This window comes from Eumetopias jubatus, unplaced genomic scaffold (assembly GCF_037043125.1).
Source record: "Eumetopias jubatus isolate StellerSeaLion01/CBP00866 unplaced genomic scaffold, mEumJub1_p1.0 scaffold_1, whole genome shotgun sequence".
Taxonomy (NCBI): domain Eukaryota; kingdom Metazoa; phylum Chordata; class Mammalia; order Carnivora; family Otariidae; genus Eumetopias; species Eumetopias jubatus.
Genome location: NW_028274807.1, coordinates 169285479 through 169306847, shown reverse-complemented (window position 1 = coordinate 169306847; position 21369 = coordinate 169285479). Strand labels below are relative to the sequence as shown.

General features: G+C 38.0%; 1 protein-coding gene across 1 annotated transcript in view; it reads left to right on the top strand.

Annotated features, from left to right (window-relative positions):
- Positions 1–21369, top strand: part of GRM7 (glutamate metabotropic receptor 7) — an 854903-nt gene that overhangs the window by 451326 nt on the left and 382208 nt on the right. The window contains exons 3-4 of the mRNA XM_028101758.2: positions 5618–5759; positions 11205–11359. Of these exons, the coding sequence (XP_027957559.1) occupies positions 5618–5759; positions 11205–11359 (297 nt within the window). The remainder of the gene's footprint in view (positions 1–5617; positions 5760–11204; positions 11360–21369) is intronic.

Here is a 21369-nt window from a genome sequence, read left to right as displayed (position 1 = left end):
CTATATAAATGTTCAGTGTCTCCTTACAGTTTCCCACACTAACTTGAGCATCTATCAGTGGCTCTTATGTGCAGCAATTATTACTATCATGTTCTCATGGTGATATTGCATTTCTCTCATTCTTTGTACATTTATTATTTGGAATTGCTCTGTACAGAAAATTAATTCCCTCTCTCATTTATTTATGTAATCCTTTTTTTTTCAGTATGGGCTCATAGGTATATATTGTATTCTTTGGATAATCATTTAGTATCATTGTTACTTATTTTGTTGTTCATATTTTTCTAGCTTTGTTTACTGGAAACACTTTTAGGTGGCTCCTGTGGCCTGTTGTGCCCATAACTTTTTCTTTCCTTTGTGTACTTCTTATTTCCTGAACTGCAGGCTCATCTTGTATCTGCCCTGCCCCAGCCTTAGAATCAGCCATTTCTTCAAAGAGAAAGAACCATCTTTTGTTGAAAGATGGTATTTTGAAACCAACACCGGGGTCCTAGGAGGGCTGGTTGCTTGGGATGTCATTGCTTCTAGGCTCTCTCAGTGGACAGTGTGTAGTAACCCATATAGAAGCATCCCTCTAAAACGTAAGTTTACATGGATGCTTCGGACCCTTTCTGGCACCACATGGTTCATTCTAGCCTTACTTTTTGCTTGTGCAAAAATTCTGTAACAGTGAGAATCCTGGCTCCTGTTATCTACAATTTATTTACTGTTTTGTTCAACTCAAGCATGGAAAGCAGTTCCAGAATTGCTAACTCATATCCCTGTGAAAAATATGCAAATCAGAGTACCATTTTATGTTCACTCCTTTTACTCTCTAGAGTTTCCAGTCAAAACACAATTTTTTAAAGTTACTTAGGTAAATTTATTTTCTACTCATCTCCATCAGTAAAATTTCTTCATATATTAGTAATACAGTTAGATTCATTTGTCACAGTCCACATTCCATTCTAGGGTCCCCTGACATCCTGGTTGATTTTTTAAATTTTGCATATAGTAAGTCCAGTTATCGTGGTGTGTTGTTTTTAAGGTTTTGTGGAGTCATTCATCTACCACCACAGGACCGTATGGAACATTTCCCTTACCCCCAAATTCCCTTGTGGGGTCCCTTTGAACTCAACCCTTCCTCTCAACCCTTGGCATCCACAGATCTATTTTCCACCCCTATAGTTCTGCTTTCTCTAGAATGTAGTATGAAGAGAATTATACAATATGTAGTCTTTTTGGTTGGGCTTCTTTCATTTAGCAAAATGCTTTTAAAATGTATTCATGTTCATCCATGAATCAGCAGGTCCTTTTTGTTGCTGAGTAGGATTCAGTTGTATGCATGTACCAGTTTGTTTATCTCTTTACCTGTTGACAGATGTCTTAGTTGTTTCCAGTTTTAGTGATTATGAATAAAGTTGCTATAAACATTTGTGTGAGCACAAGCTTTCAGTTCATCTGGATAAATACCTAGGATTGGAACTGACTGCTGCTTGTTATGTTATCTCTATATTAAACATTTTGGGAATGCCAAACTTGTCTCCACAGTGGCTTTACCATTGTACATTCCTTCCAGCAATGAACAGACGTTCCTATTGCTCTGCATCTTCTCCAGAATTTGATATTGCTGTTTTTTAAAGCTGTTTTAATAGGTGTTGTGGCAGTATATATTTGTGTTTTTTTTCCTATGCTTATTTGCCATCTATTTTTTTGTGTATGTCTCTTCAGATGTTTTGCCCACTGTTTTTTTTTTCTGTTGCTGAGCTTCGATTCTTTATATATTGTAGATACAAGTCTTTTATTAGGCATATGATTATCTCCCAGTCTCTGGCTTGTGCTTTCATTTTCTTCATACTATCTTTCATAGAACAAAAGTTTTAAGCTTGCATAAAATTTGATTTATCAATTTTTTTTTTCTTTATGGTTTGGGCCTTTGATCCCATATCCAGAAACTCTTTGAAAACCTAAGACCATTTCCCTTTGGGCAATGGGCAGATTTCCCTTTGTCCCCCTCTAAATGTTTTTAGTTTCATATTGTATTTTATTTTTTTTAAAGATTTTATTTATTTATTTGACAGAGAGAGACACAGTGAGAGAGGGAACACAAGCAGGGGGAGGGGGAGAGGGAGAAGCAGGCTTCCCATGGAGCAGGGAGCCCGATGGCGGGGCTCGATCCCATGACCTGAGCCGAAGGCAGATGCTTAATGAATGAACCACCCAGGCGCCCCAGTTTCATATTTTAGACTTAGGCCTATCAGTCCATTTGAAGTTAATTTTTACATGCTGCTTGAGGTATATGCCAAGATTATTTCTATATATGAATATCCCTTTGTTTCAGCATCATTTGTTGAAAAGACTATCCCTTCTCCACTGGTTGCCCTTTGCACCTTTGCCAACGATCAGTTGACTCTATTTGTTTGGTCTATTTCTGGACCTCTTTTCTGTTCCATTGATCTACATGTCTATCCTTTTTCCAGTCCCACAGTGTCTTGATTACTGCAGCTTGGGATTGATAGTAAGTCTTGCATTTACGTAGTTCAAGTTCACCAATTTTTTTGCTCTTTTTCAATTGTTTTGACTGTTCTCATTCCTTTGATTTTCAGTATAAATGTTAGAATTAGTTATTGATGTATATGTTAAAAAGCTTGCTGAACTTTTGATTGAGATTGCATTGAATCTATAGATGAAATTGGGGAGAGTTTATTTAAATGATTTTTTAAAAATTTCTTTCAGCCATGTTTTATAGTTTTCAGAATATAGCTCCTATTCATATTTTGTTAGATTTATACATAAGACCACATTTTTGGTGATATTGTTAATGGCATTGTTTTAACTTAAAATTCTAGTTATTCATTGCTGATCTGTGGATATATCATTGACCTTTGTATTTTGAGTTTATATCCCACAACTTTGCTTAACTCACCTTTTAATTCTACAAGATTCTACATAGACAATCATGTCATCTGCAAATAGAGACAATTTTATTTTTTCTTTTGCCAACTGTTTGTCTTTTGTTTCTTTTCTTTTCTTTTTTTGTTCCTTTTTCTTCTGACAAGGACATCCAGTACAATGTTGAATAAGAGTTTTATGAGAGGACAAAATTGCCTTGTCATTTCTTACTGCTAAGTGTAATGCTTGTAGACTTTTCGTAAATGCCTATTATATTAGGCTTAGAAAGTTCTCATCTAATCCTAGTTTTTATCATGAATGTATATTGAATTTTGTTTAGTGCTTTTTCCACATGTATTAAGATGATCATATGGTTTTTCTTATTAATTTAAACATATATAAATTATAATGATTGATTTTCAAATAACAAATCAGCTTTGCATTCCTTGGATGAAATCCACTTGGTTATGTATGATGTATTACTATTTCTTATATATTGCTGGATTTATTTTGTTAGTATTTTTTAGGAGTTTTGTAAGTATGTTCATAAATGATATTGGCCTTTTTTAAATAACATCTTCATCTGATTTAGGTATTAGGGTAATACTAACCTTATGAAATGAGTTATTTTCTCTCCTTTTCTATTTTCAGTAAAAGATTGTAAATAGGTCATGTTTTATTTCTTCCTTAACTGTTTGGTAGAATTTATCAGTGAAACCATGTGAGCTTGGATTTTTTTTTTTTTTTTTGGAAGTATGTGTGTGTGTGTGTATGAATTTGGTATCTTTAACATATTTAGAACTATTAATATTATCTGCTCTGCCCTCAGTTTGGATAGTTTGTGTCTTTCAAGAGATTCATCCATTTCATTTAAGTTGCTAAATTTATTGGCATAAAATTATTTATAATGTTCCCTTACTACCTTTTGCTATCTGTAGGATCCATCAGTAAGGTTAGCCCCTCTTATTCCTGACATGATAATTTGTGACTTCTTTCTTTTGGGTCAGTTTTGACTAGAGATTTATCAATTTTATTAATCTTTTCAAAGAAGCAGCTTTTGATTTTACTGATTTTTCTCTCTTATTTTTTCTGATTTCAGTTTCATTGATTTTTGCTCTTTTCTTATATCTCTCTGCTTTTTTGGGAGGGTGGTTAGTTAGCTCTCTTTCCTGCTTATTTCTTAAATAGAGGCTTAGGTTGCTATTTTGACTGTCTCCTCTTTTCTAACATAAGCATTTGATGATTACATGTTTCCTGCTAAACACCACTTTAGTTATAATCTATACATTTTATATGTTCCACTTTCATTTTCCTTTAGTTTTAAATATTTTAGAATTTCCCTTGACACTTCCTCTTTGACCCACAGGTTATATAGAAGTGTGTTTTCAAATTTCCAAGTGTTACTGATTTCTAGTTTGCTTCTGTTAGGCCTGATGACATAGTTTGTACAATTTCTATGCTTAAATTTGTTGTTACCTTTTTTTTTTTTAATGGTTCAGAGTATGGTCTGGCTTAATGAATGTTCCATTTACACTTGAAAAGAACGTGTACTATTCTGTTGTCCTGTGTATTGTTCTACAAATGTCAATTAGGTCAAGTTGGTTGATAGTGTTATTGAAACTCTACATTTTGAAAAAGGACCATCGGTGATTTTATGCACACTGAAAATTAAGAGCCACTTACAGAGAGCTAACATTGATTGCGATAAAAGCGTAACGAAGCTCAACTTCGGATTAGAGTTCATATTTTTCTGTTTGTGGAAGCCTAGTACCATTCACGCAGCTGTCCATGCTCGAGGTGTAAGCTTGATAATAACTAGCTCCCCAGCACATTACAAGAACAAGTTTATCCTCTTGTCTTGGCCTCTAGATCTTCTGCCCATTGGATGGCCTTCACCTATACCAGCCTTTCGTAAAGTGTGTTTTATAAACTACTAGATCCAGGGACTACTACTAAGCAAGAGGTGGGGTAGTGAGGAGTGTATCAATTGCCTAGTAAACTGCTGCATGTTTCCCTGTCTTGAAATTCATAATGACAATATCATCATAGCTCTGAGAAATCTGGAGTCAACAAATCTATTTTTTCTATTTAATCCCCTTAACTTCTAACAAAAAATACATGTTATTAACTACCTTTTAAAGTTTTAGGATATATAGGATAACATACATAAAACACATATTTGAGGGCTAGGCACTAAAAGTTTGTTGCTATAATTTGCAGTCGTTGGTGTTCTCGTTGTTGTTTTATTTTTAGATTTATTCTATTGGCTCTGACCTTTAAAAGTTGGGATGGATATGAAGGTGAAAAAAGTCCTGGGAACGCAAACACCAGAAAAGCCACAGAAATTAACCTGAGTTTTAGGTGTTTCAGTACATTTTTACTGAAGTATATTGATTGCAGTTTTCTTGTGGTATATTGCATTCATTTTAAAGACCTTCCCCCACCCAGTTTCAACCTAAATCTACCTCCCCAGGTTCGATATCATTGGTGTTCCCGGGCATCATTAGCCATTTACAAGTGCAGTACTAAGAAAATCAGGCTGTGCAGTGTCATGGAAGGTGCATCAAGTTATGAACAACAGCTCAGGACTTAGCATGACGTCTTAAGCCTTCCTCATTCAGCAATATCACCAAGGAAGTGCTGTGTACTCAGACTTCAAAATTTCCTCCTCCCCAGCTACTCACCCTGGTTCCTTTGGTATCTCTGAGGGAACTTTATTGACGCTCTGCTTTCTTTTCTTAAACAGGTGGGCTCTGCATTGCGCAGTCCGTGAGAATCCCCCAAGAGCGCAAAGACAGAACCATTGACTTTGATAGAATTATCAAACAGCTCCTGGACACCCCCAACTCCAGGGCCGTCGTGATTTTTGCCAACGATGAGGATATAAAGTAAGGATGACTGGTGAAATTCATTAATATGCATGCTGCAACTTTAGGAGACAGAAAGATCAGGAACTGGCAGAGAAAGGGGAAAAGAGAGCACAGAAGCAAATCTGTAATTACATAGTGGCCAAGTCTGTCTGTGCCTTCTCCCCTACACGAGTAGTTATAGCGAACCATGGGAGCAGCAGTGTGTTGCCGTCATGTCTTCCTCTTCTATTAGCAAAATAAATGTATTCAATTACTTGTAAAAAGAGAAAACCACTAGACCTTTCAAAGGTTCTTTTATTAAAAATATATCCAAATGTAACAGACTTTTATCCAAAGAATGGTTCCTCTTAATCTAAAAGAAAAAACATGTCATATAATTCTGGCTGTATTGCTACTGCCTTAGACTCAGTATGTTCCAAACCATGCTAGTCTACCAATATGTTCTAAGCCATTTCTTCCTCTCTTTTCTTACCTTGATCTTCCTTGGAGTCAAAAAATCTGATTGGAATCTTGACTTCCCATTTTTCCTCATTCCTTGCATTCTTGGCCAAGCCATGTAGAGCTAACCTTTGTTTCTAGAATATAACATACCCAGAATGTGTTTCTAAGACACAAATGTGCCCTGATTTCTTCTCAGCCCACTACCACCTTGTTCCAGAATATTTATTTATTTAAAATAAACAGTAATTACACCTGCTTAAAAAAACTATTAAAAAAATCTAGGTTATAAAAAAAAAGTTCCATTCATCCTACCCTTAGCTAACAAGGTCTCCTCTGTAGATGCAATGGCTAATGACCAGTTTCTTGTATCTTCTTCTAGAGACAGGCTGCATCTCTTCGCACAACAGTGGCATACTGTGTTCTCTTGTTCTCTTCCCCGCTAGCCTTTACTTACTATTTTATCATGGATATCTATGAATGTCAGTACCTATCTCTTCCGTCTTTTTAATAGCTGTGCAGAATTTCATTTTACATCCATGCTGTCATTTATCTAAATACTCCCTTATTGACTGACATTTGATTACAGACTTTTGCAATCATAAATAACACTTTAGTAAACTTCCTTTTCCACAAATCTGTGCACACAAATATAAATATACAAATATATCATATTAATATAAACATTATGTGAGAGTTGGATATATAATATTAATATAACACAATTATATAATAATATGCAATTATATTGTTTTATATATTTATCTTACATGTTTTTAACATAAATCCCTGGAAAAGATGTTTCCAGGACAGGTGTGTCCCAATATGATTGTTGTTTTCCAAAGAGGCTGTGCTGGTTTATATGTCCACTGATGTGAAAGAGCTGTACGGGGTTATTCAGTCTTTGTCTTAGATAAAATATATCACTTAATTTGAAGGTGGGTATGCTTTATTAAGAGAAAGCTTAAGGGCCCAGGCCATTATTGCATCCTGCTTGGATTACTGCACTGTCCTCATCACGAGCCTTGCAGTTCTGTGTCTCTCCCCTCCACGTGCACCCTAAATGCTGCCCCTGAATCCATCCATCATTTTCCCGGTATTCAGCCCTGATCACAGGGAGCAGGACTATTCAATGGAAAGTGAATGAAACCTGACATTGAGATACAAGAGGTGTTTTGCTAATGACCACTGTATCACCTTGGGAAGTTGCCCACTCTCACCCCCTTCCTGCTTCCCAACTTCTGAGGCCTCAGTTCTCCCAGCAGTAAAATGAAAATCCTTTCCGAGGTCTTTTTGTGGTTCTCCAGGCTTGTCCTACCATTCTAATCTTATTTCACTCCCTGCTCCTTCACGTTTTGTGTTTCCTCGTTCCCTGGTCTTTGTGTGTTCTCTTGCACGCACCTGTAAGGCTTTTCCTTCCGCGCTTTCTCATAACAGTGCCATCTCTAGTGTGGCTTTCTGAGGGAAGCTGTCTCTACACAATGCAGCTTTAGCACATTCTTCATAGTTGATGTCACTGATGTTATTTTACATCGCTTGATCATTTGATGAGTGTCCACATTCTCCGCTAGTCCATAAGCATCTCTGGGGCAGAGGTGATGCCTCGTTTGACTTCTTTCCATATCCTCAGTCCCTATCACGGTGTTCAGTACAGAGAAATGCTCAAGGAACAGTACCGAATAAATGAATGAGTAAAGTCACTATGCTAATGCACTCTATACAATAATTTAAATACAGCTTCTTTGTCTGGACTTCACAATGCTTTAAAATGTGTTCCTAGGGGCGCCTGGGTGGCTCAGTTGGTTAAGCGACTGCCTTCGGCTCAGGTCATGATCCCGGAGTCCCGGGATTGAGTCCCACATCAGGCTCCTTGCTGAGCAGGGACCCTGCTTCTCTCTCTGACCCTCCCCCCTCTCATGTACTCTCTCTCTCTCATTCTCGCTCTCTCAAATAAATAAATAAATCTTTAAAAAAATAAAAATAAATAAAATGTGTTCCTAATTTGACATTTAGACCCCACCCCCACTCACCCACTTCCACACCAGAATGCATGGCTCTGGTCCCCCACAGTCCTGATTGCTCTTCCTCATGGCCTTTATTCATAGTGTTTTTTTTTCTCTCCTTCTCTACTTATTGAAATTATCTGTTTTTCAAAGTCTATCTCGAACATGCTCTTCTCCATGAAACTGTTTCTGGTCACCCCTTAAATGTATTATTTCTCTCCTTAAAAATTCTCGAGTTTTGCTCTTAGGGCATTTTTCTTCTACAGTTTCTGTTATAGTTGTTTTTAGAAGATTTTGTTTTCATAATATTACTCTTGGGGTTTGTTTGTTTGTTGTTTTGGCTTAATACATTGATAAGGTGTGGCTTTGTGTTTATTTCTAAATACATTGTACATGTCACATAAAAATTAGTGAAATAGCTCTGGTGACTAATTCATTATAACATGTAGGTAATGTGAGGTTTTAATTTGGGATGTAAAAATGCATGCAATCTGCTCAATAACCATGCTCATTCTTTTGCTTTGGGGTTTGTTTGTGTGCTGAATATTATTGTATACTGTGATTCATAGCAGTGATAGCAGAACTAGTTCTTGAGCACAGTCATAAAATTTAAGTGCATGTATGAGTTTCTTCCAAAACATGATCTTAAATACACCGATGTCTGAAAAGTGAACTCACGATGTTACGTTATTTCTTTTTTCAGAAGATTTACACTGTAAATGGGAAATTTTGAGATTTCTTAGAACATTAACTTCAAATACTTTGTCAGAGAATGGCAGCGAGGAGACAGTAATATCTAGATTTTAAAGCTAAAATAAATGCAAAGTAAGTCATGTGTACTAATAATTTGGATTTTAGACAAGAGTGGATCCTTTTTCTGGAACACTTTATGCTGATTATAAAAAATAATACATAACTGCTGTATATCCACTGGAAAAGGGAAAAGTTTTTTTTTGTCGTTGTTGCTGTTCTTTATTGAAAGGAGCCGTTAAGTTTACTTTGTCCCCTGGTTATCTAGAAAAAATAAAGGTTAAATAATTTCCTATAAAGTTTGCAGTTCCCATACTCAGAGATAGCATAAAATTCTGGGTAATGTTTGCCAGCGCATTTTTCCAAACATTCATAGATTTTCCCCAAAAGAATCTCCCGCTTCTTATCTTCCACTTTTTGTAATTCACATGTCACTTTTGATGCCATAAGTATTTTTAAATGATTTAATCTTATTTATCATAGTCCATAAACCCACGCTTTTCCATTTATATTAAAGTGAACATCTACTTTTTGGATTTATGTAGTTTTGTCTTTTCTCCCCTGTTTTATCTGGCTTCTGCCCACCTTTGTAACCTCTTCAGTCTCCGCAGTGCCTTCTAGGTGGATTATTAGGTTAGCAATACATTGTGTATTATCATTAGGTTTTCTGTGCCCTCAGATGGCCCTATACTCCTGTGTGTATATACACACGTACAAGCAACATCTAGGCAGCTTTTCTTACATACAAGTTGAATAATCTTTTGCAGTTTTTTAAGTTGATTTTTCTTTTTAGCGTGTGCTTGTGGAAATCTAACTCAGTATATTCTGATAGCTTTCCAATCCATCCTCACTGTCATTTGTTCAGACAGTTTCCTGCTGCTCTGAACTGGGGTTGTCTGTAGTAATGAAAGTATGTTTTTGACAGTGTATTTGGTCATTTCCTTTGGATCGATTAGTAGAAATCGTATCTCTAGGTCAAGGGTGCAAATGACTGATTGCGTTTATTTTTATTAAAATAAGAAATGCACATATTAAAAAAACTTAAAATATGACTGAAAACACTTTGATGCAAGCACTGGGTCCTGGCCCTTCAGACTTCAGGCCTTTGAGGGACTGATCAGACATCCAAGTTGCCATTCCATTAGAGGGTCTCTCTATGTCAGTATATGCAATTCTTTTCTAGGGTGGTCCAGGTTTTCCAGAAAAGCTATTGTCTACCTGGGGTGACACTCCCTTAGCTTCCAGCATTCTGTCAGCAGAAGTGTAGATTTCCTAGAGGGTCTTACCATTTCAATACTTAGGGGTACATTTAACTTACCTTCCTCCCCCTCATGTTTAACTCACCATCTCTCACTCCTGACCTTCTGGTTTTTGGATGTTTACAATATCAGAACCTAGTCCTTAAAATTTTATTAGTGAATTGCCATTCCATTTTCTGCCTGGAAGAAAAAGAAGGAAACCTGAGGTTTTGCTTTTTATATATACAACTTTTCAACCACTTCTCCTTTATCTGGCCGTGTATCTATGTGATACTTAGTACCTCCCAGTCTTGAGAAACAAAGAGCTTTGTTTCTATAACCCACCAAAAGAGCTCTAGTTGTAGCTTCCTCTGTTCTACAAATGCAGTTACCTATTCTCTACCTCTTCTTTCCCCAAAAATAGATTTTAATAACTTTACTATGAATGATTAGTTTTCCTTTTGTTTTACTCGCCTTGTTGCTCTTGTTATTTATGAACATGGGCTATAAAATTTTCAAGTATAACATGCTTGTTCATTTTAATAATTCAAGACCCTTAATTTAGATTGACATGTTGCTTTCCAGAAGTTATACATACCACCAGCCGTTAATGGGAGCTTTCATTTCTCCTGCCCCACAACCAAACTCATAGACCAAACCAAACCAAAACAAATCTTTTGGCCAACATGAAAAGCAAATGTGATATCTTCCCCTAATTTATATTTTCCTCCTTTCTAATCTGTATGAATATGTATCTCCAGCTTACTGGTTATTTATATTTCTCCTTTTTTTCTTTTGACTTTTAATTTCTTGCCAGTTTTCCTCAAGCTGCTTTGATAGTTTTTCTTAGTGGTTTATAAAATCTCTTTATATATGCAGGGTATAGAGCCTGTCACATACCTTTTTTTTTGCCATTGGTTTTCCTTACTTTTTGAGAACTGGTATCTTGCTTTCCTTCTGCTTCATTCCTAATATGTATATGTTCAGCAGCTACTCCTTAACATTAATATAACTTTTCATGTTCTTTTTCACAGGCAGATCCTTGCAGCAGCCAAAAGAGCTGACCAAGTGGGCCATTTTCTTTGGGTAGGATCAGACAGCTGGGGATCCAAAATCAACCCACTGCACCAGCATGAAGATATTGCAGAAGGAGCCATCACTATTCAGCCCAAGCGAGCAACTGTGGAAGGTATGGATTTTATCAGTTGTAAAATACACTGAGAGAGTGGTTTGTGCCGTGCAGGATGGCTAAATCATGGGTCTCTTTGAGGGTTTGGTGTTTTTACATAATTTACGCAGTATAATTTCAAACGTGTAGCCGTGAAATGCAAATTTGGCCATATATCTGGTCTGTTCTTTTAGTTGATATTCATCTTTTGAAGAGATCATGTATTTTCATGATAATTAGCATATTTTTTTCACCAGAGCTTTCCTAGAGAAGAGCATTACCATTAATAAGTGAAATAATAACACAGTCCGAGTGTACTTAAGTGAACTGCATTTTCTGAGAGAATATTTTCCCTTTGCAATTTATCCATTACTTCTGTAGCAGAATAACTACAGGGCTCCTTGCCCTCCTTACCTTGTGGGGTTTCTTCCAGTCCCCACGATGGCACAGCACACCACCTCTCTTGGGCACCAACACTACCTTGCCTTCTTGGGTCTCTTTTGTTCTTGCTCTCTTTCTCTTTCTCTTACCTTCCTAAATCACTGCCCCCTTTCTTTTCCTTTGCCTTCCTTGCTGCTTCAAAGATTCTTTAAGAGGGAGAAGGAGGAGAGGGCTTTTATTGGCATCCTTCTGAGACAACAAAAGTTGCTGATTACAATTTACGTTCTCCTACAATTTGAAAAGAAAAGTTATTTCTAAAAGAAGATACTGTAAAGAAAAGGAACTCCTCCTCTGGTTTCCTGCTTTGTGTTTTTTTTTCTGATGGGGCAGGTCTCCAAAGATTCCCTAATACATGCTTGCTTTGCACATTAAAAAAGCTTCTATCCTCTCACTCAAAAGGGGATCAAATATTTGTATTTCTTTCCATTCTGTCTCCACTCCAATATGATTAATTATTCTCCCCAGAAGGCTGTATGGTCTGTGGAGACCTTTTTGAACAAGCCAGGCTGTGGTTCTGTCACTGTTGCCTTTCTATGTTATCTGGGAGAGATAAAGATCCCATGAGTCACCCATGTGTTTCTTGGGAGTCTTTGAATTCATTTCATTCCCCAGTACGTGTCCTGAGAAGATTGCTTGTCTTACAATACAGACCAGTGCATTTGCAGATGGGTTGCAGAAATAAAAGACAACATTTTAACTATCTCCACTCCTTTTTACTCAAAATTTTGAGTATCCACAGTGTGTCTTGCTCTGTTCTAAAAGTTGAAAAAACAAGATAAGGACAAAATTCTTACCTTCAAAGCATACAGAGCTGAGAGAAGGTGTCAAAAATAGCCAATGACTAGGTCAAATGAGATACTGTGTAAGCACAGTATGGACTAGATACCACAGGGCACAAAGGAAAGACTGCAGAAGTTTCTCTCGGGTGGTGAGGGTGTGTTTGGGGGATACTCCTGTGAGGAGGTAAAATCATGACTTGAAGTTCATCAGGCAGATGATGATAAGAACATCTTGTACTCCCAACCCAGAGGACGGGAAGAGAAGAGTGAAGGACACACTAGGGGCTAACAGTAAATAATTCATTCTGCAGAACAGTCCTGCATTATGGTTCTGAAATTCTTATATTTCTTTAAAAATGTTCCCATTTACAGCACATTGGGAGAACTCTATTCTCCCCCAGAATTCCAGTCAATATACCATTGGCCCGATTGACTCCTTTCTATCCTTTAGGTCTGTGCTTAGATGTTAATTTTCCTTGGAAGCTGCATGTGACTATTCCACCCCAGCCAAGTTTGAGTTAGAAGCCCTTTCTATTGCTTCGGCAGCATCCTACATGACCCCTACCATTGTAGCACCTCTTTACTTGTCTCTGGAAGCACATCTCTTATGCACCCCCTGCATTGTGCCCCCAGCACCTAGAACTTGGCCTGCATATGGCAGGCACTCAAACAGATTTTTAAATGGTTGGATGCTGGACTGGATGGAGGAATCATAGACTACCTGAGGTCCTGGCACAAAATATGGTAGAAAAATGGGCCTGAGTTGGATTATGAAGGGTCTGGAAATTACACTAAGGAATGTGTTCTTTATTCTGAAAGTTTGGGCAGCATCTGAAAAGTGAAATGTGATCAAGGGGGGTTAGAAAGTTCACTCAGGTGACTTTATGAAGAGGTGAAGTGTAGGAGTTGGGTGAGAGCCAAAGAAAGCAAGAAAGGACTGAGATCCTTTCTTCCTCAGCTATAGATGCCACATAGACATGGTTGCCCATACTCCATGGTTACCAGCTCCAGTTTCATGATATTTGTGGAAATTCCTAAGTATCTTGAAGTTTTTTATAAATTCTTGGAATAAAAATTTCCTGCTATGTATTTATGTATTTAGGGATGCACAGAGTTCTTTTTCTTTCTTTTTTTCTTTTCCTCTTTTTCTTTCTTTCTTTCTTTCTTTCTTTCTTTCTTTCTTTCTTTCTTTCTTTCTTTCTTTCTTTCTTTCTTTCTTTCTTTCTTTCTTTCTTTCTTTCTTTCTTTCTTTCTTTCTTTCTTTCTCTCTCTCTCTCCCTTCCTTCCTTCTGTCCTTCCTTCCTTCCTTCCTTCTTTCCTTTCTTCCTTCCTGCCCTCCTTCCTTCCTTCCTTCCTTTGTTTTTCATACACAGAGTTCTTAAATCAGACACAAAACAGCATCCTAAATCTGCAAAAAAATATTCTCTATATATGGAGTGTCCCAAACAATGAAGTGAAAGATAAATATTGTTAACAACAGAAACATTGGAATGTGATGGAGCAGCAACTCTTTATATAAAACTCTCCATCCCTCACCAGATAGAAATGAGGATTTTTCGGTAGCCAGTGTGTGTAGCTTCTGTCTAACCATATTGTCTGTGTGCATTGCTACAAAGAACAGCGTAGATTTGTCCACCTAGCAGATGAAACATCAAGATTGTGGCTGTGCATGTACAGTGAGACACTCCTGAGGAAGTGAAAAATGAAATGCATTCACTTGCAGTAAGGTTTCTGAACCAAGCTATGAAATACCACAAATGAAACTAATAATTGAGCACATTCTGTATTGGCAAATAAGTTTTCCTTTCCTGTCTATTTTTTTTTTTTTCTTTCTGATGAATGTTCCATATTGATTTCTACTGCCGTGGAACACCCTCCAAATATTTATAACACTGCTATATCCCTGTATCTTTATGTTTTATAATGCTGTATATACAAATGTAGACAGGAAAAAGCCAGGCACTAATCAGCATGTTTCTTTTCTTTAGATTTATATTTTGAACATGTTCAGCAAAGATCTGAAGTTTTGACTGGTCTTTTCTCTATCTGCATAAATAATTAACAATAAATTGCTTTAGGCCAAATTGCTAGCAAGCACATGGCCTCTGTGAAAGTAGTGCTCATCTTCTTTTATCTTTTATCTGTATTATTCTCCATTTATAGAATAAAGGGCCTCCGTGTTTGCTAGCCAAGTGTGTTGTTCTTCCCCCTTTCAGTTGGGTGATGATAGGAACCGTGCCCGGGAAAGGTCAGCCGTGGCCCTGACGGCTGCTCGACATTCGCAGGATATCTGGAGAATGTCTCCACAACTTGGCAGCACTCCTCCAGCTCCTGAGCCAAAACACTTCTGTAATTTTCAGTTTGTCTGAATTGTCTGATGAGCCAGGGGATCCATGGCATGTTCCTCTCTTCTGTTGCCCCATTAACTAGGATTCTCTGTCATCCTCTCTAGCCCCCAGCAAGTCCTCAGAGCAAAACATGTCCATGTTGCATTCAACTCTTTGCCCTACAAAGCGCTCTGCTTCTCTGAGAATAGGCTGTCCGAGGCATCCTCTAATTATGGTCAACAGGGATCATGGAGCAGCGTCTTTTCCTCTCTGCCATCATCTTTAACAATAGGAAGCTAGCCTAAAGAAGGGTGGATTTCCAAAGCTAACTAAAATGGCTCTGACTATTGGTGTTTTCAAATGGGGCCGTAGAACAGCTTGGTTCCTGAATTAAATCTGCAGTCTATGTAGGAGAGACAAAAAGTGCTCTGGACCTGGCATAAAAAAGTTGGTTATTTCATGCTTTTGTAATTCAAGATTGAAATGCATTCTTTATTTTTCCTAACACCAGAGATCAAAGCTATGAAGAGCTGAACTAAAATATTTCTGGCTCCAATTTAGATGTGTCCTACTTTAGCCTTCCTTGAGTACCTGGAATATTCCACACATATCACAAGGTTTTGTTAGGGGAATGGGAGAAAACGACAGGAAAGAAAGCATTGCCTTAAACCACAGGGCTATTTGTGAGTAACGTATCGCCTTTTAGAGCTATCACCTTTGTAATAAGAGAGCAGTGGGAGGATTGTCTGTTTAGTGTCATGACAATTTCTTTATTGAATCTTTAACAAATAGCTTATAAACTCTAGCAGTGTATCAGGGATCAACCTAAACAGTGAGATGTAGCAAGTGACCAGTCTAGACCAGGTCCCTCCCTGCTCTCATGGAGTTGCCTACTTAATTTAGAGGTGATAAGTGATGATGAAGAAAAATATAAACAAGAAACTATCGTATAGAATAATTTCCATATTTTTCCCCTGAAAGACCAGCTTGTAAATTATGGAGCTACAAAGGAAGAAGAGAGATCAGGACACAATACAGGTCAAAACAGAGATTGGGAGGATGTGGGTGCAGGCCTGTGGCTTGAGCCTCTCTAGCCTACTGTAGATTCCTGGCTCATGGTCATATCAGATTCTTTCACTGGTTAAAATTCACCAAGGTTTCCCATATCCCTGTTCCTTACTGATCTGGAAAATATTTTTTTCTTCAAGATAGATCAAATCATCAATCTTTTCAAAAGACTACCTTCTTTTCCCAGAGTTAGTCTACCCTGCAAAATCAAGCTCATTGCTCCCCAAGTCCAAAATGTGCCACATACCACCTTTAGAGCAAGCACCAGACACACCGTGCTCACCTGTAGCACTTAGAACTAGAATCTGAACCTTGAGGGCAGTGCCTAGAGCCCATGGGTTCCCTGAGATTGGCCATCTTTTCTCCTGTTCCCTTAGCATTTACTGGAGGATCTGGCACATAGTAAATTTTTAAAAAGCTAAATTCGTCTTTTTGTCTCTTCTATCTGAAATTATCTATAATATCTGAATATGCAAACTACTGCATTTTGGGGGGAATTTGAAGTTTTCTTAGGATGGGGAAAAATACGTATAAAATGGTTTCTCTTTGACTTTGTATTCTAAGACATTTAGTAGAAAGGCCACGTTCAGGAACGACTAGGATCTCATTCGGGCTCGCTCCAGAAGTTTCAACGTGGGTTTGCACACTTTTCCTTTTGCTAGCCTTCAGAGCACTTCTTGCCTTCTTGGTCTTCTTACCTTTGTTTTCAAGGTTGGAGAGACTTTCTGGGCAGGACCGGCAGCACGGCTCAATTCGGTGACTTGTTAGGATGTTCTAAATATACAAGGGAAGCCTCAGCTCTTACTCCTCAGAGAGCAGGAAGCACAGATAAGGCTGCCTCTGTTAAACTTGGACATTCCAGTGGGAACTTCCTTTCTGGGCTGTACTGTTTCTACTAATAGAACAGACCGAAAGAGAGAGGGCGGGCAGGTTACAGGGTTGAGAAGAATAGGTGTGTGAAGAAAAACATCTTATTTTTCATCTTGTATTGTTTAAACTAGAGATTGTTGGCCTTGAGCAAGTGGTAAGAAATGTAAACAGAGACATCTGCAATGTAAATAACTATGGAGAGCTGAGAACAATTTACTTTGTGTGTATAAAGGCCCAGGTTTTGAGCCATGCTGTCTCCCGTCTCCTAGGATAGATGCTTTCTTAACGGGCTTCACTTAACTGACCACCCATCATTTCCTACCCAGCGAATATGGAAACCAACAAGAAAATATCCATTCTGTTTATATGATATGCTGCCTCATGTCCCCAGTACTCTGAACACTTACAGCTAAGAGTTGGATCTCTAGTATGTCCCACTGGTTGAATTTTTGGCTATGAAGAACTAGCTAGTTGTAATTCTAAATGTATTTACTGCAGTGATATGTATTACCATAATTATTTCACGTAATTAAAATTGTATAAACCGAGAATTAAGTGCAGGGAGAGTAAGAGAGAGAGAGATGCAATTTCAAAGAAGATACATTCAAATTCTTTGGAAAGATTTGATAAGTTTGTCACTGTTAGTTGTGGGCTAAATTTGGTAGGGATTTTGGAGGGAAATCATAAACACTAGAAACATACTACACTTAATTACTGTGCAATTACCTTTAATATTTGATTTCATTTTAAAGACTGCAATACTGGGGCACCTGGGTGGCTCAGTTGGTTAAGCATCTGCCTTCAGCTCAAGTCATCATCCCAGGGTCCTGGGATTGAGCCCCGTATTGGGCTCCTTGCTCAGCAGAGAGTCTGCTTCTCCCTCTCCCTCTGCCTGCTCCCCTTGCTTGTGCTCTCTCTCTCTGTCAAAATAAATAAATAAATAAAATCTTGAAAAAAATAAATAAAGACCACAATACTGAATTTTATTACAGTTGATTTTTTTTTCAAGATTATGACAGGGAGGCCAATTGCATGATGCATATTCACAAAAAATACCTTGATCTCACATCAGAAGATTGACAAGTGAGTGTGTGTGTGTGTGTGTGTGTGTGTGTGTGTGTGTGTGTGCATGTGCGCATGTATGGTTGGATGGATTTCGAGTTACAACATTTAATATATTTATGTATTTTTAATGATTCATTGCCAAGAGAGAGATTTTTGAATAACTGACCAATCTTGCGTCCCAATTATATTTAATGATAAAGTTTCCAGTGTACTTTAATTTGGGCTTTCCTTCTCTAGGATTTAAGGTTTTCACCTATAAATGAAACTATATCACCCCAAAATTTCCTTCTAGGAGGAACATTGTGGGAGTGATTATCTATATTTTCTGCATATCCTGCATTCACTCTGTCTTCTCATTACAGCCCCCCATTCTCACCTGGGGAACCCCACGCTCTACTGTCAGTGCATGTGACTCAGGTGACACTGATTCTAACCTTTGGCTCTGAGATAGGGCACAGAGTTCATATCATACCCTTGGCTCCAAGTCTGGATCAGGACTTCTCATCTTCATAAACTGCAGAGCCCTGTTATTTGTATAAGATCCTTCAGAATGGGTTTCTGTAACTTAACATCTCAAATGACTTAACAGATATGATTGTGTATTAGGACAGCCTTCTGCTAGGCCTTTTGTTAGATGTTATATCTGCTCTGAGTTACATCCTTTCCAAGTGCTATTTACCTCATTTGGATGTCCCTGTCTGCCTTTCCTCCCCTTCTTTATCCCTCTCCCATGAAATCTGTACATTCTTCTCTTATGAGACCATTGGTCTCATCAACCCCATGGTGTTTTCCTTCCCTGTTCCTAATCTCATCCTCTCAGGCATACCGTGGCTCTTCTGCTTGTGAAGCATCTTCACACATGGTCAGTTATTCTCTGTATATATCAGGAGAATGCTAACTGAAATCTAAGTGTGGCTTTTGATATTTCTGGGAAATACAGATGAACTATCAGATCACCCTACAGAAATCTGTTTCAGAATTCAGGAGACCCTTGAGAGAGAATCCCTTCTAAAGGAAGAATGACAAAATGGGTCTAACCCAGTAAGAAAGTCTTAGTTGTCAGGAGAAAGAGACAAATTTCCTCTTCCCAGGCCAGAACTCATTGAACTCATACATGATTTCCATAGGGAACAGGCAGACTATACAAAAAATAGATCTCCCACTGTGGTAACAAATAAACTCTCAATGACTAACAACAAACAAATACTGCTCACCCATGTGAAATCTGCTCTGACTTTGGGAGACATTCCAGGGCAGTTGGCCTCAATGTACTAGTTCAGCCTTCTAGGCTGTTTCTATCTTACGGCACATCCATATCAACACATTCCATGCAGCATTGCCAAAAAGAAAGAGAGTGGCACATTCACAAACTATTCTTAAATGCTTTTATTTGGAAAGGATGCACATTATTTCTACCTCAATTTCATTGGTCAAAGCAAATCAAAGCAAATTTTCTCTTCAAGGGAAATTCTGCATGGAGGTGAAGGAAAGCTGAATACTGATGAAACTAATTTGTGTCTATCTCGAGTTCCATTTGACTAAAAACTGTCAACTATTAGGACACTCATAATAATACTTTAGAATGTCCTAACAAGAGTGCAACATATGAAGAGAATAGCATTCTCTGCTACTTTGCCCCAGACCTCTGAGTAACTTTGACACCACAAGTACTGCTTTGGCAGCAATGCAAAGCAGGGGATCCTGGTGTCAGTGGAAATATGGTGCTTGGCAGAGCCCTGGAAGTTCCACTGAACCCAGAAGATATCCAGACAATAAAAGTGATTCCTAGGAAATAGATACTTGGCAGACTTGTTCATGAAAATGTATGTGACACCCTTGCATAGACTTTGTGCATGAACCACATGGGAAGGTTGTTGGTGGGGCTTGTGAGGGCATAGATAATATGACTCCATTTATTCCTTCTAGGCTGTGAGGCTTGGGGGAAATCCCAGTTACCTCTGAGAATGCAGATTTGTCATTTGTGACCGATGCTCTTGACTGTTCACCCAGCAGTTCTTTTTTTCACCCTTCTTTTTGGCCAGCGGAAGCCTCCTCATGCTATGAAGTTTATAAAAATGCCAAATGCTCACTTATCTAACTCCCCCTGCAGTTAGGGGATGAGCAGGTGATCTAATCCTACCACTGAGACACATGAAAACATTTTCTGAAGGAACCTCTCAGAAATATTTTCCTCTCTTGAAAAAAAAAAAGGCATGTTACTACAGCAACGATCCAACTTATTATCCAATCCAGGACAAATTAGGAGTAAAAGAGGGCATAAACTGTAATTTTCCCAGGCAAAGCAGAGTATGTGGTCACCCCCCATGAGGAGAAAAACCCCTGCCTTCTTCTCTTCTTGTGTTTGTCATGTTATCTTGTGAGGAGAGGATACTTGGAGTGATGGCAATCATTTTAATGAGGGGAGCAAATGACAACAAAGGAAAGCACAGAAAACAGATGGAAAAACCTGGGTCTGTAATGATTTGTTTAAGTGGTTGAAACAATCTTGGAATTATTTATCTTGAGGATTTCCTTTCATGGGAGAAAAATCGCCCCATATCTTTAAGCCACCGTTGAGCTAGATATTTTGTTATGTGCAACCTTAAGGTACCCTGAATCATTCATCTGTCTTACTCACTCTGTATACCCACTTGAAAAAGGCCTATAAAATAATCTCAACTCTCATAAAATATTTGATGAATGAATGGATTTTACAAAGTAATGTTTTTTAAAAATACTATATGTTTTTAGAGCAGTTTTAGATTTACAGCAAAATTGAGAGGGAGATACAGAGATTTCCCACATACCCCTGCCCCCACACATGCGTAGCCTTCCCCATTATCAGTATCACCCACCTCTACATTGACCCAGAATAGCCACTCCAAGTCCATCGTTTACCTTAGGCTTCACCTTTAGTGTCGTATAATCTATGGGTTTGGAAAAATGGATAATGATACATATTTATCATAATAATATCATACAGAGTATTTTTACTGCCCTTAATACACTCTGGGCTCTGCCTGTTAATCCCCCTACCACACACACAAGCAACCACAGATCTTTTATTGTCTCCATGGTTTTGCCTTTTCTAGAATGTCTTACCACTGTGATCATAATACTTAGTAGCCTTTTTAGATTGGCTTCTTTAACTTAGTAATATGTATTTAAGGTTCCTCCATGCCTTTTTATGGCTTGGTAGTTCATTTCTCTTTAGTGCTGACTACTATTTCGTTGTCTGGATGTGCCACAGTTTATGTGTCCATTCAACTGCTGAAGAACATCTTGGCTGCTTCTGAGTTTTGGCAATTACGAATAAAGCTTCAGTAAACACCCATGTGCAGGATTTTGTGTGGACATATATCCAACCACTTTGAGTAAATACCAAGAAGCACAATTGTTGGAATGTATGGTAAGACTATGTTGTTTTGTAAGAAACTGCTGAACTATCTCCCAAAGTGGCTATACCATTTTAGATTCCCTC